Source organism: Mustela lutreola, chromosome 9 (assembly GCF_030435805.1).
Source record: "Mustela lutreola isolate mMusLut2 chromosome 9, mMusLut2.pri, whole genome shotgun sequence".
In the NCBI taxonomy this organism is placed as follows: Eukaryota; Metazoa; Chordata; class Mammalia; order Carnivora; family Mustelidae; genus Mustela; species Mustela lutreola.
The window spans coordinates 38,493,980-38,521,215 of NC_081298.1; the positions used below are offsets into that span (position 1 = coordinate 38,493,980).

The 27,236-nt window shown below is 35.5% G+C and overlaps 1 protein-coding gene across 4 annotated transcripts in view; it reads right to left on the reverse strand.

The window, feature by feature from the left end:
• Window positions 1–27,236, reverse strand: part of TASP1 (taspase 1) — a 272,025-nt gene that overhangs the window by 17,943 nt on the left and 226,846 nt on the right. For all 4 annotated transcript variants that reach the window (XR_009344681.1, XM_059134054.1, XM_059134057.1 and 1 more), the window contains one exon: window positions 21,526–21,599. Coding sequence is in view for 2 of the 4 variants with exons in the window: in XM_059134054.1 (XP_058990037.1) it covers window positions 21,526–21,599 (74 nt within the window). In the remaining 2 variants the exon portion in view is untranslated. Of the gene's footprint in view, window positions 1–21,525; window positions 21,600–27,236 lie in introns of those variants that run through there.

Consider the following 27,236-nt stretch of genomic DNA (forward strand, 5'->3'; position numbering starts at 1 on the left):
TTTTTCATGTGTCTGAGAGCCATTTGTATGTCTTCACTGGAGAAGTGTCTCTTCATATCTTCTGCCCATTTTTTTTTTTTTATATGATTGTCTGTTTTGTGTCTGTTGAGTTTGAGGAGTTCTTTATAGATCCTGGATATCAACCTTTTGTCTGTACTGTCATTTGCAAATATCTTCTCCCATTCCGTGGGTTGTCTCTTTGTTTTGTTGACTGTTTCCTTTGCTGTGCAGAAGCTTTTGATCTTGATGAAGTCCCAAAAGTTCATCTTCGCTTTTGTTTCCTTTGCCTTTGGAGACATATCTTTTTTGGAAAGAAGTTGCTGTGGCTGATATTGAAGAGGTTACTGCCTATGTTCTCCTCTAGGATTCTGATGGATTCCTGTCTCACGTTGAGGTCTTTTATCCATTTTGAATTTATCTTTGTGTACGGTGTAAGAGAATGGTCGGGTTTCATTCTTCTACATATAGCTATCCAGTTTTCCCAGCACCATTTATTGAAGAGACTGTCTTTTTTTCCACTGTAAATTTTTTCCTGTTTTATCGAAGATTATTTGCCCATAGAGTTGAAGGTCCATATCTGGGCTCTCTACTCTGTTCCACTGGTCTATGTGTCTGTTTTTATGCCAGTACCATGCTGTCCTGGTGATCACAGCTTTGTAGTAAAGCTTGAAATCAAGTAACGTGATGCCCCCAGTTTTATTTTTGTTTTTCAACATTTCCTTAGTAATTTGGGGTCTCTTCTGATTCCATACAGATTTTAGGATTATTTGCTCCAGCTCTTTGAAAAATACTGGTGGAATTTTGATCGGAATGGCATTAAAAGTATAGATTGCTCTAGGTAGAAAAGATATTTTAACAATGTTTATTCTTCCGATCCAAGAGCATGGAATGGACTTCCATCTTTTTGTGTCTTCTTCAATTTATTTCATGAGTGCTCTGTAGTTCCTTGAGTACAGATCCTTTACCTCTGTGTTTAGGTTTATTCTCAGGTATCTTATGGTTCTTGGTGTTATAGTTAATGGAATCGATTCTCTAATTTCCCTTTCTGTATTTTCATTGTTAGTGTGTAAGAAAGCCACTGATTTCTGTACATCCATTTATAGTAAATTTCGTCAAAAGACTTGTCTTTACTTATTATCTCAAATGAGTCCCTTTTGTTCTCTTTGTAAATGCTCTACAATCAGGTTTTTGCTTTGGCCACTCCAGTGAAACAGCTCTTATCAAGGTAAGTAAGCAATGCCTGCCAGTGCTAATAAATCTAATGGTCGGTCCTCAGACCTAATTCCATGGTACAAGACTACTGCATCTGATAAAGTTGGTCACCCTCTTCTCCTTGAAATACTTTCTCTCCTTAGTTTCTAAAACAACACATCCGTGTTGTTCTCCAACCTCTAGGCCATTTCATAGTTTTCTTTGGGGGCTCATTTCCCAAATTTATAAACATGAGTGATCCTCAGGACTCTTTTCTCTTGTCTGTGTTCACTCACTTGGTGATCTCACTCAGCCTTCTAGTTTTAAAAGGCATTTATATGCTGAGATTCCCAAGTATACATCTCTAGCTTAATCCTCTCTCCTGACATATACATCCAACTATCTAAGGGCATCTCAATATTAACATATCCCAATTGAGCTCTTTATACTTCCCCACATTCCTATGAAGCCTAGTAAAAAGCAACCCTATTCTTCCAACTGTTCAGGCCAAACTCTTAGGAGTCATCATTGTCTTCTCTGTTCCCCTCATCCATTAGCAATCCATCAGCAAAACCCATTGGTTCTATCTTAAAACACACAAAGAAGCAACTGATTCTCACCATCTGCACAGCTAACACTCCAGCCAAATCATTATCATCACTTACATGAGTAGCAACAACCTTTCACTCTGTCTCCCCTTTATAGCTGGAGTCACCTCTTATAATGTTAAGTCAGATTATGTCACAAATGGGTTAGTGAGTGACATGATGCTAGTGAGTTTCCAAAGGCTCCCATCTCAGAGAAAAAGCCCAAATCTTAACAATGACCAATATGAGCTTACACAGTCTGGTCCCCCACTGCATATACTGACCTACTAATACTGACCATTCTCATTGACCCTCTAACATACAAGGAATACTCCTAGTTAAGAGTCTTTGCACTTACTGTTCTCTATGCCTGGAATGTTCTTGCCTTGCTCCCATAAATCTTCCAAGACTTCACTCAAATGTCACCTCCTCAGTGAGACCCACCTAACATCAGAACCTTCGTACCTCCTAAAACCCCTCCCAGCTTCATGTCTCTTTTTAGCACTTATCACAAATATTGTATATGCTTTACTTATCTTGTTTATTATTTCTTCCACTAGCATATAAGCCCAAAAGCACAGAGATTCTTGGTTTCTTTGTTTATTCTCAATGTCCCCAGGGAAGTGTCTGAATATAAAAGGTACTCCATACTATTTGTTTAGTAATAAACAAATTACTTCTTTTTAAAAGATGAGTTACTCTGTTTAATCAAAACTCTATTCCTAGTTAAACTGAGTTTTATAAATAGCTAAAATCTAGAAGCCAAAGAATTAGGGCTTCCTTCCTAGTCAATCATTGTTAATCATTACAATAAATCTTTGAGTAGCTCTAAAACTGGGTAACAGAGGTTAAGAAAAAATGTATTTTTGTCATCTTTGCTGGTAAATATCTTTTAAATTGTACTTATTTCTTTTTTTTTTAAAACCAAATATGGTTACTGAACAAAAACACTGAAAAAAAACCCACCATAAACTAAAATGCTAGACTCAGGAAGTTATTGTATCTAAGAGGTCATCATATTAACAACCAGGTCTTCCTATCTAACCATATGGCATTGGAAATGTGCAGAAATTTGGATGGAAATATATTCTATTAAGGTGTTATTGGGGCTTATTACTAACTGCCTATTAAAAGCTTGTTTTGCCTAGATCTTCCATTTTTATTCTTAAAATATACATCATAAGCATTTCTAATGGAGTAGTGTAGTTGGCAGTTCTAACTATTCAAAATTTTACCATAATATCCATAAGAACTATCAATGGAAGAAATCAGTGGGTTAATTGGTTTTTCATCTGTTATATAGGAGAGAAATTTAAAACAATATTAATTTTCTATTTCAAGTGAAGAAAAAGCTGTTTCCAAGTACTTTGAGCATCTCCTAATGGCAAATTAATATAATCTTTATCCTAAATTAAGTTTCTTTTTATCCCTTCAACACTACAGCAGTGTAGTCCAAACATGTATAATACAGTGAGGACAGCTCAAGAGTATAAAAGTCAATCATCAGTACCTACCACTTATTCATCCAGAAGTATTTGAAAGGAATGTAAATAGAAAGAATAGCTCAACCATATCCAAATATCTCCATTAGTTATTACTAAAATGTTAAGTTTTCACCAATTTATAGCACTGCTTTACTTATAGGACATAAAAGTCATACATTGCAACTATCATAAAAGAATTTAAACCCTAGGATTAGAAAGATTGGACACCCCCAGATGAAGGTTTTTAAAAAGATGGGAACTATATTTTTGAATGTATGGTACCGAAATGAAAATGTGTTCTAGCAGATAGACTTTGCTTGGGATTCAAAATCTACAACATAGATCAATCTCAAACACCTGTGAGTGAAGAAGGCCAGGAATAGGACTGTCAAAGTGGAAGGGAAGGCCCCACCAATAGGTTGGCTACCAGTGTTGCCAAATCTGCTCTTAGAGGATAAAACAAATTAGAAGGAAAAAAACCCCCCATATTTTTATGTAAAACTTAAAATGTTTAAATCATGTACAAAAAATGTTATGTATGTAAAATTTGTATTTGGTGTAAATTTTTTATGTGAAAGTTTTCAATTTTTTAAAAAAGCTAATCTGTTGATGAATCCAGCTTTTGATCTCAAATCTGAGGTTACTGGGAAGAAGAGACTGGGGACAAAAATGTGTCCAAATAGCAGTCTGGGCTCAAAGTTCTACCCTGAATGTAACTATGGAAAGCCTACACATGCTAAATCTTGGGTGGTCATTAGCACCTCCCCTATACTATATGCTTGGTAGATCCACCTCCTGTCACTAACCAATTTAATAAAAAGAATTTAATTAAATTTCTTATAAAATCAGTGGGTGATACTAATATTTATAATCATAGAAACCAATACTTTGTCCTGAGTTGGGAAGTTAACATGAAATAAGAATGATACCTTAAGACACAAGAAAAATCCCAAATAAACAATCTAAATCTAACACCTAAAGGAACTAGAAAATGAAGAACAAATGAGGCCCAAAGTTAGTAAAAAGAGGCAAATAATAAAGAACAGAGCAGAAATAAATAAAACAAAGACGAAAAAGAAAAAGATCAATAACAAGAGCTGGTTCTTTGAAAAGATAAACAAAACTGATAAACCTTTAGCCAGACTCACCAAAAAGAGAGAAAGTATCAAATGAGTAAAATCAGAAAAGAAGTTATAGGTGATACCACACAAATACAAAAAGTTATGAGAGATTACTATATAAAACCATATGCCAAAAAGCTGGACAACCCAGAAGAAATGGATAAATTCCTAGAGACTTACAATCTTCTGGGACATAATCAGGAAGAAACAGAAAATCTGAGCAGATGAATTACTAGTAACAAAATTCAATCAATAACCACAAATTCCCAATAAATGAAAGTTCAAGACAAGATGGCTTCACAGGTGAATTCTTTTTTTAAAAAAATATTTTATTTATTTATTTAACAGACAGAGATCACAACAAGTAGGCAGAGAGGCAGACAGAGAGAGAGGGGAGAAGAAGGCTCCCTGCCGAGCAGAGAGTCCAATGCGGGGCTCAATCTCAGGACCCTGGGATCGTGACCTGAGCTAAAGGCAGAGGCTCAACCCATTGAGCCACCCAGGCGCCCCCACAGGTGAATTCTACCAGACATTTAAATAAGAGTTACTTAATACCTATTATTTTCAAACTATTCCAAAAATATAGAAGAGGAAGGAATGCTTCCAAATTCATTCTGAGTCCAGTCTTCCTTCTATACCAAAAACAGACAAAGACACCACAAAAAAAAGAAAATTACAGGCCAATATCCCTGATGAACATAGATGTAAAAATCCTCAACAAAATATTAGCAAACCAAATTCAAAAATATCATTAAAATCATGTGGGATTTATTCTAGGGATGCAAGGATGGTTCAGTACATACAAATCAATCAATGTGAAACATCGCATCAACATATGAAGGATAACAATTATATGATCATCTCAATAGATGCAGAAAAAGCATTTGACAAAATTCAAACTCCATTCCTGATAAAAATTCTCAACAAATTGGGTATAGAAGGAACTTACCTTGACATAATAAAGGCCATACATGACAAATCCATAGCTAACAATCATACTCAATAGTGAAAAGCTGAAAGCTTTCCCCCTAAGATCATGAATGAGACAAGGATGTGACTCCCACCACTTTTATTCAACATAATACAGGAACTCCTGGTCATAGGAATCAGACAAGAAAAAAGAAATGAAAGGCATCCAAATTGGGAAGGAAGAAGCAAACCTGTCACTATTTGCAGATGACATGATACTATATAGAGAAAATCCTAAAGACTCTAACAAAAAACTATTAGATCTAATAAATGAATTGAGTAAAGTTTCAGGATACAAAATCAATATACAGACATCTTTTGCTTTTCCATACACTAATAACAAAGTGGTAGAGAGGGAAATAAAACAACCTCATTTACAATTGAATTAAAGAGAATAAAAAACCAGGAATTAATTTAACCAAAGAAGTGAAAGATTTTGTAGTAAAGTGATAACACTGAAAAACTTCCCTGTGGTTAAAATAGCCATTGTCAAATTTGGCAACAATGTTGTAATAGCCTTGTATCGTGACAGATGAAAGCTACACTTTTGGGGAGTACAGCATAATGTATAAACTGAATCGCTATGATATACACCTGGAACTATTATAACATTGTGTGTCAAGTATACTCAAAAAAAGTTTTTTAAATAAAAAGAATAATGAGAGAGCTATACTCTGAAAACTATAAGACACCGATGAAAGAAATCAAAGGTGACAGAAATAAATGGAAAGATATACCATGCTCATAGATGGAAAGAATTAATATTGTTAAAATGTCCATACTACCCAAAGCAATCTACAGATTCAATGCACTCCCTATCAAAGTACCAAGAGTGTTTTTCACAGAACTAGAGCAAAAAAATCCTAAAATTCTATGGAACCACAAAAGACCCCAAAAAACCAAACCAACCTTAAGAAAGAACAAAACTGGAGGTATCGTAATCCCAGATTTCAAGATTTATCACAAGATTATAATAATCAAAACAGTATATTCTTGGCAAAAAAACAGACACATAGATCAATGGAACAAACTTGAGATCCCAGAAATAAGTATACACATATAGGGTCAATTAGTCTATGACTAAGGAGGCAAGAATACAGTGGAGAAAAGACAGTTCCTTCAATAAATGGTGCTAGGAAAACTAAACAGTTGCATGCAAAAGAGTGAATATGGACCACTTTCTTACACCATACTAAAAACAAACTCAAAGTGGAGTAAGGCCTGAAACCATAAAACTCCTAAAAGAAAACATAGGCAGTAGTCTCTTGGACATCAAGCTTAGCAATATTTGTCTGATGTGTCTCCTCAAGCAAGGGAAACAAAATCAAAATAAACAATTGAGACCTGACATCAAACTAAAAACCTTTTAGCACAGTGAAGGAAACCATCAACAAGACAAAAAGGCAACCTAGTGAATAGGAGAGAATATTTGCAAATGATATATACAATAATGAGTTAATATCCAAAATATATAAAGAACTCAGGGCGCCTGGATGGCTCAGTCAGTTAAGCATCTGACTCTTGGTTTCAGCTCAAGTCATGATCTTGCAGTCATGGGACAGCCCCATGTCAGGCTCTGTGCTCAGCATGGAGTCTGCTTCAGAGTCTCTCTCACTATCACTCTCTCAAATAGATAAATCTTCAAATATATAAGCCGGTGGTTGCCAAAAAGGAAGGGGTTGGGGGGAGGGGAAATGGGTAAAGAGAATTAAGAGGTACAAATTTCCACTTACAAAATAAATGTCATGGGGATGAAAAGTACAGTATGGAGAGTATAGTCAATAATACTGTAATACACTTATGGTACCCATTTCACACTATACATAATTGTTGAGTCACTGTATTGTAAACTTAAAACTAATTTAATATCACACATCAACTATACTGCAAGTAAAAATATAAAAATTTTCAAAAAACAAGAAAAGTTTCCTTTCATCATTTGTCCTGCACTTTACAACGAAAAGAAAGAAAACAGCATTCTATAACCATTACTCACTCACTGTGGGTAATGAGGGTAATCATTCTCAAGGACACTTGTCTCAGTTACAGGCCATGGTTACCTGACTGTGGGCAAACAGTCTGCCTTGGGAAGGTACAAATTTACCTAAAATGTGGTACTAAAAGGTAACAAGATAACACTCTAATGTTCAACTCATGCCTGATGTGCAGTATGTAGACTGATGACTAGGTAAGTATGTAGATGCAGAGAAAGTAATGTTTCATTCTTTTTCATGTTGCTATAACAACAACAATAGAAACAACAACAACAAAAAGGCTTTATTCACTTCACCTCAACTAACATCCAGTGTTGTTATGTCCAGGTGATAGACATATTTATCTTTGCAAAGCTCTAACTTTAAAATGAGATTTATGGGGCGCCTGGGTGGCTCAGTGGGTTAAGCCGCTGCCTTCGGCTCAGGTCATGATCTCAGGGTCCTGGGATCGAGTCCCGCATCGGGCTCTCTGCTCGGCAGGGAGCCTGCTTCCTTCTCTCTCTCTCTGCCTGCCTCTCAATGTACTTGTAATTTCTCTCTGTCAAATAAATAAATAAAATCTTTAAAAAAATAAAATAAAATAAAATGAGATTTATGTGGATAAATATCGTTAATGCCTCTGAGAAGATTTATGCTCTTGCCAACATGGTGAATTCTCTCTTGTTTATTCTTTTTATTGCTTTGGAGCAATGTCAATGAATCATCTGGAAGAACTGATGGCATAAGCTTATTAGGCAAAAATAAAATTACCAATTGCTCTTAGAAATAAATTTGAGCTGAGGAGACCTCTGTCTTGAAGTTTGTTTTTCACACATTCAGTTTTAGACAGTCTTCTGTTTGTTTAAAGGACTTTCTAAAGAGACCTAACAGGAGGATCCTCCTGGCAGTCCTAACAGCATGTTAAAGAAATGCAATTTCCTATATTTGAAATTCTGGTTAAGCTTGAAAGGTACAAATAAAATCACTGATTAGCCACTTTTCCTTGTGTTCCTTAAGTGTGTCTGGTAAATTTAGCTGTCTGGGATGTTTTCTTAGTACACAGCTTACTGGTGGTACCTAACCTACCACCCTGAGGCTGTTGGCTTCCTGCCAGGGATCAGGTTCCTTCAGTTATCAAGCTCCTTCAAGATGGGGACAAGAGTGCCGAAAACAGATAAAATTTGGTTTAGACTAAGGCCAAATGGTATCTAGGTGATCTCCATAAATCTAACATATGGTCCAATAAATCCAGTGACTGAATTCCACTGGGTACCATTGTGGGGCTCTTTTAAGGAGTTCATGGACATTATACCCTTAGATGTTTCACAGTCTAGTGTTCAGTAGAAACTAAAAAGGCTGCCTGTATGTTCAAGGGTCACACAAGAGAAATTCAACAGTAGCTAACAGCAACATCTTTCCCTCTTTTAAAAGAAAAATTACTAAGTTAGATGAACAGAGAAACTGCAGGCAAATCTTAGAATAAATAAAAAACTGAAGCTTGTGATGCTATCAAACTGGCAGACCTCTAGTCAGATAGCTTCTTGAAAGGGCATTAGTGTCAAAATAGCCTGAACTGCAGGGCTGGAGGGTGTGTGTGTGGGTGCACACGCGCACGTGTACATGCGCATGTATGTGTTCCTGTAATTTCAATTTTCTTGTTTCTCTGGGATGTCTGAATTCACTTGTCAGTTGGCTTCTATCAATGAGTCAGAGTTACATTTTGTCAAACAGAATAATGGCCACCATCTCCACCAGAGACACAGGATGAAAATCTAGGAGGTACTGCTCTTGTCATAGATGATGTAAAATGGCCTTTGGGAGCAGAATTACAGTGCAAAGGCGGCTTTGGAGCTATGGAGTGTGAAGGCCCTGAGAAAGTTGCTACAACATCAACTAGCACCACCTCCTCCTACCACTACCCCCATCATCATCATTCATGTAGCTCTATTATATATATGCACCCCAGCTATATTATTCAATTAATTTTTAGGATGCTAGACAGCATCACTAACATTCTCACTTTAAATATGAGTAAAGTGGGACACGTGGATGGCTCAGTCAGTTAAGCATCTGCCTTTGGCTGGAATCATGATCCCAGGGTCCTGGGACTGAGTGCCCTGTCAGGCTCCTTGTTCAGTGGGGAGTTTGCTTCTTCCTCTGCCCGCTGCTCTCCCTGCTTGTGCTCTCTCTAACATACAAATAAATAAAATCTTTAAAAAATATGAGGAAACCAAGGGTCAGAGTTGCAACCTGTTCCAGGTTATAAACAAGCAGGGGCTACAGGATCAAAATCCAAGTCTGGCCTACTCCACAGCCCAGTCTCTTTATCATTTCACCACACAGCTACTTTAAGACAGGTCTGCTAATACCTTTCCTTATGCTTTTAAAAATAGAGGTTTGATTCAGATATGATAAAATGTAGAGATGTTAAGTAAAGCATTTGATGACTTTTGACCATTTATATAACCATGAAACTGAAACCAAACCCACACAGAAAATTTTCTTTCTTTTCTTGAAAATAGTATCTTCTTTTTTTTTTTTTCAAGATTTTATTTATTTATCAGAGAGAAAAGAGAGAGCATGTGTGCATACGCAGGGGGAGCAGCAGGCATAGGGAGAAGCAGACTCTCCACTGAGCAAGAAGCCCAATGGGGGACTCCATCCCAGTACCCCAGGATTATGAACTGAGCCAAAGGCAGATACTTAACCAATGGAGCCACCCAGGTGTCTCAATAGAGAAAATTTTCATACAAAATATATTTCTATAACATCCCAAATTGCTTGGTGCTTCTTTTCTTGAAGCCACCACTTTTGGATTTCTTTCATCTAGCATACCTTATATAAATGGAATAATTTACAAAGTAGTCTTTTGTGTCTGGCTGTATTCACTTAATGTTTTTAGTTTGTTTTTTTTTTTTAAAGGTATAGAAAAAAGTTTATTTAGTCTGTGAGGATTTACTTTCACAATGGTACAAACTCTTGGCACAGAAGACCTTAAAGTTTTATAAATTGCTTTAATTAGGTAAATACAAAGGTTGATATAATGAGGCTGCCAAACATTGTTAGAAAAAGTTAATGGTCACCAGCATTTGTATACATAATCACATAATGGCAAAATAAACCAAAGAACAAGGTTTTTTAATACCTCTCAAAACAATAAATCATAATTTTTTATCAAACATTCATTCCTAGGCTCTAGCCATCTGGGTCTTTGAATTTATTTTCCATTTTATACTTTCTGACATTTTCTCTGAATATAGGTTATAAATAATCTTCCTCATTCACTCTCCAGTCTCAACATCCTCAAGTCACCTGTTCTACTTAAGTTATACTATTATCTTTTAGAGAAGATATACTTACATAGTAAGTTATACTTATGAATGAAAAAATGTTAGAGGATTAGAAATAATAAAGTAGGGGCGCCTGGGTGGCTCAGTGGGTTAAAGCCTCTGCCTTCAGCTCAGGTCATGATCCCAGGATCCTTGGATCGAGTCCCACATTGGGCTCTCAGCTCAGCAGGGCGCCTGCTTCCTCCTCTCTCTCTCTGCCTGACTCTGCCTACTTGTGATCTCTGTCAAATAAATAAATAAAATATTTTTAAAAAAAAGAAATAATAAAGTAATTATTTCACTGATCTTCATCCAACTTCAGACACCAAAAACTCTCCCTCATAAAATTCTTTCCATCTCTATACACAGTGAAAAAAAGTGAAATTATGGAAAACTTATGATAGGTTACTAGACATTGTGTGCTTTTAACAGTTCAACCGGCAGTACTTGCTGATTATGAGTAAATTCATGGACTTAGTATTTTAAAATGTATACCCTAATAAATATAAAGTACATAAACAATTAGGTAAGCTTGTTGAAGAGGCTGACCAAAGTAAACTAGAAGATACTAGTACCATCTAAATTTTATGTCTTTCAGGGGCACCTGGGTGGCTTGTCATTAAGCATCTGCCTTAGCTCAGGTCATGATCCCAGGGTACTGGGATTGAGCTCCGCATCGGCTTCCCTGCTCTGTAGGAAGCCTACTTCTCCCTTTCCCACTCCCCCTGCTGTGTTCCCTCTCTCACTGTGTCTCTCTATGTCAAAAAAATAAATAAATAAAATCTTAAAATAAAGTCTTTCATTTTTTTTCTTTTTACAGACTATTTTATTGAAGTTGCTGAATGTATACTTCATTGTCATTTTGGAAGTCTTTACTGTAAAGACAATTCTTTTACCTGATAACAATAGCAGCAGCCACATTGCTAGTGATTATGCCAGATCTCCGTGTTGGATACATTCAATTTCTTCTTAAGATACAAGTTTCCATCTGAATTTCTGAGGCAATGTTTTTATAAATCCTGCAGTGTCTAATGAATCCTGCTACATCAACAAATGTGGTGATTTATTCCTTCAGAGTGTTGTGAAACGGCAGAAGAGAGAGTGGTATTCCTACTGATCTCAAAGCTTCTGCTATTATTGGGTTTAAGATTATCTCTTTCACCAGAGGACACTGCCTTTATTACAGTAGCTTTATGGGGAATCTCAAAACAAGTTAAGTCTTCTAACTTTGGCCTTTTTTAAAGTCGATTTTTACAATTTTAGGTCCTTTGTATTTCCACAGAAATTCTGAAATCAGCTTGTTGATTTCTTATTTTAAAAACTACTGAAATTTTTATTAGGTCTTCTTTGAATCTATGGATGACTTTGAAAAGAATGCCTATCTTAACATTATTGAGTCTTTCAATCTGTGAACATACATATTTTATTTCCTTTACATAGCTTTTCTTTTATTTCTCTCAGCAAGGCTTTGTAGTTTCCAATTCCAGAACACTTTTATGACCTCAAAAAGAAACTCTTTACCTGTTAACACTCACTCTCACATTCTCCTTCCCCACTAGCCCTAGCCCTGGCAACTACCAATCTACATTCTGTCATATTTTGTTTATCCATTCATCAGTTGATGTGTATTTGCTCCGACTTTGTAGCTATTATGAATAATGCTGCTATATTGTATCTGTGAACAAGTTTTTACGTGGTCATAGTTTCAATTCCTTTGGCTATATAACTAGGAGTGGAATTGCTAGGTTGTACAGTAACTCTAGATTTAATTTCTTCTTCTTCTTCTTCTTCTTTTTTTTTTTTTTTTACTGCTTCTATAAGCAGAAGATACTTAATTTTGTATCTTTATTTTCTACTTGCTCTTTCTAAATTCATAATTCTGAGAATTTAACAGTTGATCTCCTTGGATTTTCTAAGTCTACATCATATCACAAAGATATTTATTTATTTATTTATTTATTTATTTTTAAAAATATTTTATTTATTTATTTGACAGAGAGAGATCACAAGTAGGCAGAGAGGCAGGCAGAGAAAGAGGAAGGGAAGCAGGCTCCATGCTCAGCAGAGAGCCCGATGCGGGACCCGATCCCAGAACCCTGAGATCATGACCTGAGCCGAAGGCAGCGGCCCAACCCACTGAGCCACCCAGGCGCCCCCACAAAGATATTTATGCTTTTTTGTCTGTTCCTTTCTTTTCAGAAGTTTTACCTCTTGTTCGTTTGTTTGTTTTTTGAAAGATTAACTTATTAAAGGGGTGCCTGATGACTCAGTCAGTTAAGTGTCTGCCTTTGGCTCAAGTCAGAATCTCAGGGACCTGTCATCAAGTCCCACATTGGGCTCTCTGTTCAGTGGAGAGTCTGTTTATCCTTTCTCCCTCTACTCTCCCTCTACTCTTGTGTGTGTGCTCTCTCTCTCTCAAATAATTTTTTAAAAATAATTAATTTATTAAGAATTCCTGCACCTATGTTTATGAGGGATACTGGTCTGTAGTTTTCCTTGCTCATAACATATTTGTCAAATTCTGATACCAAGGTTACCTTCATATCGTAAAATGGGTTGGAAAGCATTCCCTCTGCCTTGTTTTTCCAAGGTAATTGTTGAAAGGTTGTATTATTTCTTCTTTAAATGTCTGATATAACATACCATTGAAATCATCTGGGCATGAACTTTTCTTTGTGAGGAGATTTTTATTATAAATTCAATTTCTTAAATATGTATATGTTTATTTCCAACTTTCTGTGTTAGATTTCCTAAGTTGGGGTTTTAAAGAAACTTATGAATTTCACCTAAGTTACTGAATGTATTGTAAGAAAGTTGTTCATTGCATCGCCTTATTATCCATTTATTCTCTGTAAGATCTATGATTCTGTACTAATATTCCCTTTTCATTCTTGATATTGGTGATTTGCATTATTTTCTCTTTCCTGACCATTTTTTCTAAGGTTATGTCAATTTTATTAATTTTTTTCAAAGAACCAATTTATGGCTTTGTTGATTTTTTTCTATTTTTAATTTTCTATGTTTTTTTTACTTTTATCTTGATTTTTCTATTGTATTTATCCTCCTTAAAGCTTAAGATAGAAATTTAACATTTATTTAAATTTTCTCCACTATCATAAGCATTTAAAGATATATTTTTCTTTGAATGTTTTCATTATATCCTATAAATTCTGACATATTGTTTCCATTATCATTCCATCTGAAATAATTTCCAATTTGTTCTGGTGAGTATTCCTTGTGAACTTGAAAAGAATAACTTGTTGAGTGTGGTATCTATAAATTTCACTTAGGTCAAGTTGGATCATAGTTGTTCATATATTTACCAATTTTTATTCTACTTAATACTGAGAGAGGGATGTTAAAATTTCCCACTATATTGTAGATTTGTCTGTTCGTCCCCTGTAGTTCTCTCAATTTTTGCTTCCTTTACTAGGTAGATACACCATTAGAATTTTTATGTCTTCTTGATGAATTGGCCATATTACCAATATGTAATGTCCTGCTTTATCTTATAATGTTTCTTATGTCTAACATTAATATAGCCACACTAACTTTCTTATGCTTAGTGTTTTTACATACGTTTTTTCCATACTTTCACTGTCAATTTTGTCTGAGTCTATTTAATGTGCATTCCTTATAAATACTATATAGTTGGGTCTTCTAAGATTATCTGCAATATGAAAATCTCTACCTTTTAAATTGAGTGCTTAGTTTATTCACATTTAATGTAATTATTGATATAATTGAGTTTAAGTCTTTTAGCATTTGCTTTCTATTTGTCTCACATGTTCTTTGTTCTTCTGTTCCTATTTTCTGACCTGTTTTTTGGTTGAGTATTTTGTAATATACTTTCTCATATGTCTCCTACTAATTTTTTATTATGTTTAAATTTATTATTCTAGAAATTAAAATGCATCCTTATCTCAAACTACATTCAAATACTAACATACTGTCTTTTAAACAATGTAAGAACTTTACAGCTATATAATTCCAAATGCACAAATCCTAGCCCTGTTGTCATAGTTTTATAGGTCACCTTCTTCAGTTTCTTAAATTCATTTTCCATCTTATGCTTAAGTTTGGACAACTTATACAGACTGGTTTTCAAGTTCACTAACCATATTTTCCACCCCAATCTCCTGTTAAACCCAACAAATAAGTTACTTGCTTCTGATACTATATTTTTCAGTTATACCATTTCCATTTTGTTATTTCTTTTTGTAGTTATCACAATCATCGTATAATCCTTCTCCACTAATTCCGACATCTAGGTCATCTTTGGGGATAAGCTTCCATTGGCTGGTTTTATTCTGCTTCTTCAGATTATATATATATATATATATATATGGATTTATTGATTTATTTTAGAGAGAAAAGAGGTAGGGGGCGAAGCAGAGGGAGAAGCAGAACCCTGAAGCAGACACCCTGCTGAGTGGGGAGCCCAAAGAAGAGTCAGTCCCTGGACCCTGAGGATCATGAGTGAAATCAAGAGTTGCTGAGTGAAATCAAGAGTTGCTGTCACCCAGGCATCCCAGAGGACTCATAATTTTATTGTATGACAGATATTGCCTGTAAAAAAAAAAAGTATATTGTATTTAAAATGGATATTTATCCTAAGAAAATGGCAAACTCCCTTCCTCCCTCTAGGTTGAGGACTCTGAGTCAGTCTAATCTCTATGTGAGCTCGTTCTGGGCATTGTGGTAATTTCAGATTTAGTTCACTATAGGCTAATATTCTGAGGTCTGGATCAGGAATTTCCCTTAAGCAAGGTATGGGATCTGAGCCCTGATGAGAATCTGAAGACTTCCCTATGTTTTATAATCCAGTTGCCAATATTCTAATCATGGGAGATTTCTCTTTGTTTATAGCCCAGCCACCAGATTTCTGGGTTGCTTAGGTGTTCTCTTTGATCTTGATAAGCTTCCCCAGTTTTCCATGCCATGGCATATTTCTTCACCCTGTTGCCCAGGTACTAGCTGTCAATAGTATACTGCCTTGCCCCTGGAGGTCCTGTATAGCTTGTAGGAATAAGGCAGGCTTTTTCTCATTTCTTTTCTTTATCCCGGCCTTCTCTTGCAACTGCCTTGCACTTGATAAAGGCCATAATACCTCAGGAAGATGTCTCTCAGTTCTCCCAATCTACGTCCAGTCTTTTCTTGGCTACTGTCATGTATTTGGTGCAAAACCTACACACTACGATGAATCAAGCTCAGTTCTTTGCCATGCTCCATGCCCTTGGTGTGGTCATTTGGTGAAGGCTTCATAGGGAAGAAATGGTAGTGGATGCAAGACTCACCCCGTGGCTGGGGCTTCTTAGGATTTTAATCTCTCATATAGCTCACATGAGGCTATAAGTGGTTCATTAAAAGTTTGGCTGGTTTCTTGTCCTTCAAGAATAAAAGTAGAATGGGGCAAAAAAAAAAAAAAAAAAAAAGTTTGGCTGGTTTCTCTTTATATTCTTCTACATCATTTTTACTCCTCTTCCCATTGTTCTGCCAAAAATAAATCAGTCAAGAGTTTTTTTCTGTCCTAGAAGTCTTTCTGGAACTTAGCTCATTTAGATTTTTCTAGCATACTCAGCTTTTTGAATTTTTTTAAATTCATAATTTTATATTTCATTCAGCTCATTCTCATTGTTGGAAGTAGGAGCAAAAATCTCTTCCTCTTAATTGGGAGTGGAAATCTCTTTTCCAATTCCTTCTATAACTCCTTCTTGTTTACCTTCCATTTTATATTTGTCTTCCTCCTATGATTTTATTTGAGAGGTACATTAAGCCAATTAAAAACTCTCAGAAATCCCATCTGTCCTATTCCTTCTAAACAGATGTTTATTGGGATTTTTTAAAGCCTCAGAAACTATCTTCAAGAAAACAAAATAAAAAAAAATGATACACTACATTGGGATTGCAAAAATTCTACTGAAAGTTGAACAGTATTATATCTGCTTATATAATCTAGAATGCAGAGTTTAGAATTTAGAATTTTGCAGATTGGAGGCAAGTATCTGGGCATTATGGGTCATAATATATACAAATATCCATTACACATATAATATATCCATAATATACCAAGGACTTAACAGAATTCAGTCATCTGTATTTAGAGAGACAGATTTTGTTTCTTTGTTATCATACTTTATCCCAGAAAGGATTTAAGGCATAGTAAGATATTCTTATTCTCATTTTACAGATAAGGCCTCTGAGATCCCAAGAGGCAAAGTGATCACACTAACAGGTACACAGAGTGAGGAAGAAAATCCAGGCTCCAACTGCCTGGCAGTGCACTCATTCCAATATTTATTCATTTCAAAACTAATCAAATGTGCCATAATATCCAAGGGTGATGTATATTTTTTAAAAGATTCTATTTATTTATTTCACACACACACACACACACACACACACACACACACACAGAAAGAGAGAGAGAGAGAGAGAGATCACAAGTAGGCAGAGAGGCAGGCGGGGGATGGGGGGTTAGAAGCAGGCCCCCTACTGAGCAGAGAACCTGACTTGGGGCTCTATCCCTGGACTCTGAGATCATGACGTGGCTGAAGGCATAAGTTTAACCCACTGAGTCAGGCACCCCATGGATGATAATTTTTTAAAAATTTCTACACAAAAATAATTCCAAAATTACAGAATAGTTCAAGGAACATCTATACGTCCTTTACCCAAGTTCACCTATTGACAACATTTTGCTCCATTACTTTTTAATTTGCTATCTATCCATCCATCCATCCATATATTTCTTTTGGAGCATCAAGAAGATATTGTATATATTATGGCCCTCTATACCTATGTACTTGTGTGTATTTTTTAAGAGTGAGGATATTTTTAATATACTACAGTACAGTCATAACCAATTTAAGAATGATCCAACATTTTTTATTATCTATATTCCAATTTTGTAAATTGACCTAATAATGCATTTATAGCATTTTCCCCCTCCCACATAGGATCCAGTATAGAATCAGGTATTGCATTTTGTTGCCAAGACACTCATATTATTTAATCTGGAGCACTTCCCTGAGCCTTTGCCTTTTATGACACTGACATTTTTGAAGAATATACTCCCTTTTTTCTTTCTTCATAGAATGTTCCTCATTTTAGATTTGTCTGATGTTTCCTTGTGATTAGATTCAGGTTATGCACTTCCAGATGGAATAGTACAAAAGTGATGTTGTGTCTTTCTCATATTATCACATTCATAGGCACATGATGTCCATCTGCCCATCATCGGTCACATTAATTTTGATCACAAGGTCAAGTTGTTGCCTGGTTTCCCCATTATATATTTATTATTTTTCTCTGCAACTAATAAGAAATCTGTGGGGAGACATTTTAAGACCTGCTCTTCCTCATAAACGAATTTTTATAACAGTATTTTCACTATTGTTATAAAAAGTGACCTCCACATAGTAAAAGAAACATAGGTTTCACTTATTACACACTTCAATAAGTTCCATGCCGGTTTTAACATCTGTTTTTATCACAGTAGTCTATGCACACTGGGTGTTTATTAAAAACTGTTCATTAACTACTATCTGGGTAGGATATAGGCAATCTGATTTTTAAATCCAACTGCTATCAATGCCTTAATTTTGATTTAATAAAAAAAAACTCCTTAACTTAAGCTACAGGTTTAGAAATTAAATTAAATAATATAAATACAAGGATTTTCTAGAAAAAAAAAGAAAAGAAAAGAAAGAAATTTTTAAAAGAATCTACCTCTATTTATTCAAATTTTATATGGACTCTGGTTACTATAATATATATTATCCAGCCTTTTTAAAGCACTGTGATTTTGAGGTGAGCTTTAATTCAAGGCCTTAACTTGAACTGAAGGTAGTTAGGTTATATAAAATGTTCGAATGGCCAGGTGGCTTTAGGTAGGTTCTGAGTTTGGTAACAAAAAGACCAAATTTAAAAAAGAAAAAAAAAAAAAGGAAAGAAAGGAAAAAAAAGCTTTTTAGAAATAGTTTTTAAATTAAAAAAAAAATACGTGTGTCTTGTTGTTGTTGGTTGTGGGTTTTGTTTTGTTTTAGTTTTAGTTTTTAAGGATGCTTTCTTTCTCCTTTGCTACCATGGATCTCAACATTATATGAGAACTTGTTTCACAAACCCGAATAGGCATGCCATTAATTCAGCAATTTTTTCATAAAAATCAGGAAACCATAAGTGTAGACCAAAAGCTTATTCTTTTAAAAGGAATACAAACTTTGCTATAGCTCCTTTCTCTTTTGAGCCCAACTTCTCATTTATAACATTGTCTTACTTGCAATACAATAAAATTCCAGCCTTTATGACAGAAGAGATGGGTTTTTTTGATCAATAGAATTCAGCAGCTGAAGCATTAGTGTTTGGGTTTTTTTTTTTTTTTTTTTTCTCCCTTTCTGGAAAGCATTTGTAGCCACAGGCTCAAAGGAGGAAGAAAAGGAGAGGGATTAACTCTCTGCAAGGAGGTCAAAAACATAATTTACAAGTGAGGCAAGAGGAGCAGCTGTATCTGTTGGCCCAATCAAGACTACCAGCTGGAGAATTTACCAGCAATATGAAAACCACGTCCACCAGATGTCAAGCAAAGCAACTAGAGGCCAAACATCTTTGGGTTCAATGCAGGACTCTCCACTCTCTTTAGTACCCATATTTCATGTTAAATAATTAAGGTGTCTTCCAAAGGCCACCAGCAGGGTAACTAGAACATTTCCGCACAAGGGACTTAATAACTTGATGGTACCCCCATCAGACTGGCTTCAACACTAAAGTCCACCTCATATATGTTCTTTTGTCAAAAAACAATTTTAGTTCAGAGCCAATATGTAAGGGGTGAGAGAAACTTATATGGCTGCAATCCATTACTGTGGCTTCCCGGGCTTATTTTATATTTGGCAATGGCTTTGTCATCGGGAAGAAAACAACATTCTGAAAATACTTTTTTGAGTAACCATTTTCCACTCATTCTTTAAGCCTGTGCAGTTCAACAGTTCACCACATGGGGCTATCTAATTTAAAATTAAAAAATAAGTATTTTAAATTAAACTTAAATTAATTTAAAATTCTGTTCCTCATGCAAACTAGCCATATTTCAGGTGCTCAATAGCCACATGTGACTAGTAGCTAACCTACTGGACAACAAAATACATATATATATATATATATATATATATATATATATATATATATATATAACATTTCAGTCATCACAGCAAATTCTATTAGGCTATGTTACTCTAAACTCAAAAATCATTTTTTAAATTTTTTAAAAATTTTTTAAGAGAGAGAGAGAGAGAACAAGTGTGGGGTGGGGGGACTGAGGAGCAGAGGAAGAAGAGAATCTTAAGCAGGCTCCATGCCCAGCACAGAGACCAATACAGGGCTTGAACTCACAAACCTGAGTTCTGATCTGAGCTGAAACCAACAGTTGGATGCTTAAGGGACTGAGCCACCCAAGCATCCCTCAAAAGTCACCTTTAAAGCAAGAAACTATAATTTCCAGGGCACCTGGGTGGCTCAGTGGTTTAAGCCTCTGCCTTCGGCTCAGGTAATGATCTCAGAGTCCTGGGATCGAGCCCCTGCGTCAGGTTCTCTGCTCAGCGGGGAGCCTGTTTTCCCCCACTCTCTGCCTGTTGTTCTGCCTACTTGTGATCTCTCTCTATCAAATAAATAATTTTTTAAAAAATCTTAAAAAAAAGAAACTATAATTTCCTTCTGTATATACTATGAAAGAAAGCAATCTCTGTGCATTCTCTTACGAAATAAGTCTACTGATACAATACGAATATTGTATTAGGTGAGGGTAAGACAAAGAGGAGGAGAACTCAATAATATTGTTATGACTATAAACCAATCTTTGTCTGATGAAATGCTCTTGCATGCTGTACTCACGAAAGCCTTGTGATGCTACTGGCTTGCTGGCTAATATACAGAGGCCAGACTGGGTGAGTTAGTTAAATGACAAATAAATAAGTGATAAACTGACATGTACCCTTAATTTGTTAATGATTCAATCTATATCAGACATTGATATTAGAAATTTCCTTACTTATATCTCCAAATGTGCAACATAAATTATGACATTTAAAAAAGAGGCTGCCTACTTCATAGCTTTGCAATTAAGTTATTTTAATACCAAGTAAATATCATATGCCATATGTGTTTCTAAAAATTTTATGAAGAAGAACATCAGGCCAGTATAAATACTAAAATCCATAAATTATATTTCTTATATAGACTCACCCATTATGGATGCAGGGAAACCAAGCAATGCATGAGTAGCTGTGTAGGTCTGTGTGACTGTTGTGACTCACTGAGGGATGCATGCCACAGGCACGTGTCACACAGGGCACAGACCTTTGACTCTGCTCACAAGGACACTGAGCCATGGCATGCCAGGACACACCAGAACACTAGACAAGTCATGTGCAAGCACCTCGGCCACCTCCACCCTGGCACATGCAGAGTGCTATCTAGGCACTCAGCTTTCTTTACCTGTTTCCTTGATCTATTCCAACACTCCCTGCAAAATCACTCAGCTCTGTCAGCACATCAGCTCTACTCCCATTTTCTCTTCCCAATCCCCAGTTTCCTCTTTTCTAGTTATTTACAGTTGATGAGGAAGAACAAGATGAAAATAAAGGGGTTGGGGGGTAGTATTTCCTAATCTCTCCTGCTCTGTCATCAAAAGCTAAAAAGATCTGCTGTTTTTTCTTTGGGATCATTAACTGTACTTAATCAGATTCTCATAAAGATCACAGAGCTACTGCCTAACAGAGGCTGAAAAAAAAAATACATTTTTATCAACTTAACTGGTTAGAGGTTCATGCAACAGCTGCAAGGTTTTCAGGTTATGCCCCAGTTTTCCCGCTTACCTTGGCTTTCCCATCCTGGGCTGACATATATCCAACACACATGCTCTCTGTCGTGTGGCTCCACAAAAATTCCACTGCCGTGGAAGAGAACACAAATAGGCACATTCAGATCACAGATGGAAAATAAATCTTTGCTTTTTAATAGAACAGTTAAAGATAGCTTTATATTTTAACACACTCAGTTCCCTACTTTCCATTTGGTCCTTCATAAATGTCAAGATGATTTAGTACTCAAAACTGTGTAATGCCATTTACTGTGAAATGAAAAATGTATTTCTTTCTTGTCAAAACTTATGATTATTACATGTAAAATAAATGCTCTTCTGTTTGAAACTTGTAGCCTAAAATTAACACATGCACTACATACTCATACATACAGTACACAATGATTTAGCACATGTAATATTCCATAACGTAGTTTCTGTAGTTTCCTTTAACACACACACACACACACACACACACACACACACACACACACACAGTCTTGGTTTCTAGCTACCATTCTCCATAAAAAGGAACCAGGATTCCTTGGAGAATATTCATTCCAGGGCTGGGGCAGAGAAATTATAAAATGAATCTGGAACATCTTATTGTGCCAGAAAGTAAGGAACTGCTCAAAGAATGATGACAACTTATCAAAATGACCCAGACATCAGCCTGAAGGAGTTCCCACTAGCCAAATTAGAGTCAAACTAAGTGTCAAAATAAATAATGACAGTAATGCATTTTTACCACCAAATAAAATAAGAAGCATTGAGACTATACTAATGCAAATAAATAAATGAATAAATAAATGAGGGAGAAGAGAAAGCTCTTCCTTTTGTCAGAATGCCAACTAATAAACAGAAGAAATAACAGAGTTAGAAAATCATCATGACTACTAAAACTAGTGGGTAACAACTTGAAGAGGAGAAAGCTACATAGTCTCAAAGTATCTCCATAAAGTTCTTACTAAGTGTAACGAGGAGAAGTATAAGTTCACTGTGGAGAAACCAATGAAGCTACCTTAATCAAATGATGGAAACTCACCTCACCTATTAAGGGAAAATCAACACCATGTGCCTCCTGATAAGATACTGTGGGACACACCACTTCTGTTGTACTTCTGCCAAAACTGCAGAACCCAGACTGCATGAGGAAACACCACACAAATCTCACACAGGAAAGCTACTAAATAACTGGTTTGAACTCTTCAAAAATGTCAAAGTCAAAACATACACAGGAAGTTGAGAAACTGTTTCCATTTAAAGGAGATATACAACTAAATGCAATTTGTTATCCTACATTGATCTGGGTGTGGTGTCATAGGAACATTATAGAGACAACTGATGAAATTTAAGAAGGGACTATGGATTAGAAATTAATGCTGCATCAATATTAAATTTTATGATTTTGATAACTGCACTGTGTATTTAGAGGAATGGCCTGTCCATAAGAAATATACACTGAATTATTAGGAGGAAAGATAGCAAACATCCATCTTGACTTCAAATAGTTCAGAAAAAGCATGCACATGTTTCAGTATATGAGTGTGGGTGGATAGGTGGGTGGGTGGGTGTGGGTGTAGGAGGAAGACAGGAGAAGGAAGGAGTGAAGATGGAAAAACAAATGGGGGAAAAAGAAAAGAATGTGTGAATCTGGGTAAAGGAACAGTAGATGTTCCTTGTACTGTTCTTGTAACTTTTCTGTAAGTTTGAAATTATATCTAAATAAAAAGTTACAAAAAGAAAAATCCACATACAGAGACATACACAAAACCCTGTCACCTTCAAGTAAATACTTTAAAAAATCTATGTTTTTTTTCCTAAACCAGAGAGGGAGACAGACCATAAGAGACTCTTAATCTCAGGAAACAAACTGAGGGTTGATGAGGTGGAGTGGGGTTGGGGGGGATGGAGTGGCTGGGTGATGGACACTGGGGAGGGTCTATGCTACAGTGAGTGCTGTGAATTGTGTAAGACTGATGAATCACAGACCTGTACCCATGAAACAAATAATTCATTATATTTTAATAAAATAAAATTAAAAAACAAAACAAAAAATTCTATGGTGTTTTTAAAAAGGCATTTTTTAAATTTTGACATACTTCTCCAACAAAAATTTCATAACTCCCTGATAATAAAATTGCATTGCTCAACATTAAACCTTCTGGGTTCCAGGCTATCCATCTGTTTATATCTCTGAGCTAATTAAGCCTGAAGACAAGTGTTTGAGTTGAGACACAACTGTGGGATCAGTGATCCTAGACTCTAAAGGCTTTGCCAGACATGTGGGGAAGAAAGAAGCAGTAAGGGGCAAAAGTGAGCTCCTCAGATACATGGCTCATTCCCTCATCATTAATTAATTATCAAACCTGCCAACCTGCTCAACAGACGCTCCACTGAAGAGTGCAGGAAAACAGTGTCACGCAATGAAGCAAGTTCTCTTCAACAGATGTTTTTTCTTCCTCACACATGTGCTTTGAACTTCAAAAATCCTGAAGTCCAGAGCAAGGTCTGGGATATTCTAAATTGCCTAATAGAGCAAAGGCATTCAAGTCTTACTGAATTTCCTTAGAGTAGTGACAAAGCAATTGTATCTAAATATAAAGTTAAGGGATTTCTAAAATTGTGACTTCTCCTTATGCCCCAAATGTTAAGGTGGCTCAGGAATCAGCCATGGAAAGAAAAACACATGGAAATAGAGTTGATCTAATTATGAAAGTAAAGGATAAAAATATTACACTTTATTTTTTAAGACACAATGCACTTATTTTAAATGCATTACTCCCTCTAAAAACGTGGCCTACTTTAAGGAAATGTAATATATAAAAAAATTTAGAATTATGAAACAGGATAAATTGGGTACAGTGACTGACTTCATTAAATAATTGTTTTTATATTGAAGGGTTTCCAGTGAAGTTTCTAGACATAGCTTAGGAGTTTTTAAAGAAAGTAACTCAGTGTCTAGAAATTCAATCTTCATTTATTCTTTTCACAGTTATTGCCAAAAAAATGTATGTTTGCAATGTGCTTTGTACTGACACATTATTTTTAATACCTACAATTCAAATACTTATGTATGAGTTCGAAGTTCAGGCTACCTGAGAAATTCAACAGAAATAATTTGCAATTTATATGATAGAATGCTTCTGAAAAGGAATCCTGTTTATTGAAGTGTATGTCTTAACTCAAGTTAATTTAACAAAATATTTCTTGGTCAAGGGCTTTAGAGAAACAGGAGAGAGACGAACTAACATTGAGAATCCATCATAAGCCAGGCACTGTCTTTTGTAATAGAACACAGTAAAGCCTGAATGGGGAATCTGAGGCTAAGAGCAGGTAAGTAACATAGCTTAGATCATTTTAGTAAGTGCACAAACTACAATTCAAACAGGACTTTTGGATTCCAAAACCTGGTGACCTTTAATTGTTCTATTGCTTTAAAATTTACACAGCTTAGAAAGATTCATAATTAGTTTCACTGAGAGGATTAAATTCATTAAAAACACCAAAGGACCAACAAAACATCATATACAACAGAACTATTAGATATCATTTAAGAAGAGATTTTATATTTTTAGATTTTTTTAATTTTTATTTTTATTTAAAATTAGTTAACATACAGTGCAATATTGGTTTCTGGAGTAGAATTCAGTGATTCATCACTTATGTACAACACCCAGTACTCATCACAACAAGTGCCCTCTTTAATACTCATCACCCATGTAGCCCATCACCCACCCACATCCCTTCATCAACCCTGTTTGTTCTTAACAATAGAGTTTGTTCTCTATTGTTAAGAGTCCCCTATGGTTGGTTTCCCTCTCTCCTATTTCCCCCCTCCTTCCCATATGTTCATCTGTTTTGTTTCTTAAATATCACATATGAGTAGAATCATATGGTATTTGTCTTTCTCTGAATGACTTATTTCACTTGGCATAATACACTCTAGTTCCATCCACGTCATTGCAAATGACAAGATTTCATTCTTTACCACCTCTTCTTTATCCATTCATCTGTCAATGGACATTCGGACTCTCTTCATGGCTAGGCTATTGTTGATAATGCTGCTATGAACATCAGGGTGCATGTATCCCTTTGAATCTGTATTTTTCTATCCTTTGGGTAAATACCTAGCAGTACAACTGCTAGACTGTAGGGTAGTTCTACTTTCTATTTTTTGAGGAACCTCCATAGTGTTCTCCAGAGTGGCTGCACCAGTTTGCGTTCCCATCAACAATGCAAGGGAGTTCCTCTTTCTCCACATTCTTGTCAACATTTGTTTATATGTTGCTAATTTTTGCCATTCTGACAGGTGTGAGGTTGTATCTTATTGTGGTTTTGATTTGTATTTCCATGATGAGTGATATTGAGCATCTTTTTATGTCTCTGTTAGCCAACTGGATATCTTCTTTGGAAAAGTGTCTATTCATGTCTTCTGCACATTTCTTTTCTGGGTTATTTGCTCTTTGGGTGTTGAATTTGATAAGCTCTTTAGAGATTTTGGATACTAAACCTTAAAACCATAACAAAACTCAGAGTCTACTAAAGACAAGATTAATACATTTGACTGTATTAAAAATGTTCATGGTATTTTCTTTTGCCATATGGGAAAAAAAAGGTCAAGAGATAAACGACAAACTAGGGATAATATCTGCAATTTGTAGCATAGAAGAAGGGCTAATTTTCTTCATATCTGAAGATTTGTCACAAATCAGTAAAAATAAAAAGACAAAAAGAGAAAACTAAAAGGAGTATGACTAGCTCTAAAACATGAAAGATGTTCTGCATTTCTCATACTAAGAGAAATGCAAGTTAAAACCGCAAAATATCATTATCCAACTATCAGGTTATCAGATAGCAAAAGTTTGAAACAACATTTTTAGCTGGGGGTGGAGAAAAATCACTCTTCTTACTAATGATAGAGGCATGGCCATTTGAAAATATATCCTTGCAATTTGCGGTAGTTATGTTCTATAAGGTTGCCATGAACACTGAATTAGCAAACACTGAGCCACTGCTCCTGAGGGAAATACAGGGTTAGGTTCCTACAAGCCTCTGGTCATAACCATTTTCAATCAATAAGTAACCTTATTTTATGTGTTTCTGTATAAGACATCTTATTTAATACATTTAATACATTTAATACACATAATCTTTCTTTACAACACAATACTAACAAAGAAGAGTTTAACATTTTCCTGACCCTGGATAACCTGCTCATGAATTCCTTTGGCTTTCAGCCCCACAATAATGTTGTCCCCTATGCTCTGCTTATTTGTCATTACTTCATGAATCCACAAGTTGAGCTACTTTTCCAGCTTTCCCATGGCCTCAGATGTTACTTTAGCAGTTTCTGGAACAGTCTCACATAAAATTCAATGAATTTCCTCCTCCTTTTTCTGGATGTACAATACTGTTGATTCATTAACTTTGAACTCATGACTATCAGCATTGTAACTCTTGCCTGAATGAAGCCTATCGAGCACACACTTTCTCCACAAGATAGAACAATCTCCTTGCACAAAGAAACACTAGGCAGCACTTCAGCACTGTTCTTGGGGACCACTTTATTTCTTTTTTAAATTTTACTAAGATTTTAATTCCAATATGGTTAACATACAGTGTTATATTATTTCATGTGTATAATATAATGATTCAACAATTCTATACATTACTCAGTGCTAATCATGAAAAGTGTTCTTTAATTCCCATCACCAATTTCACCCA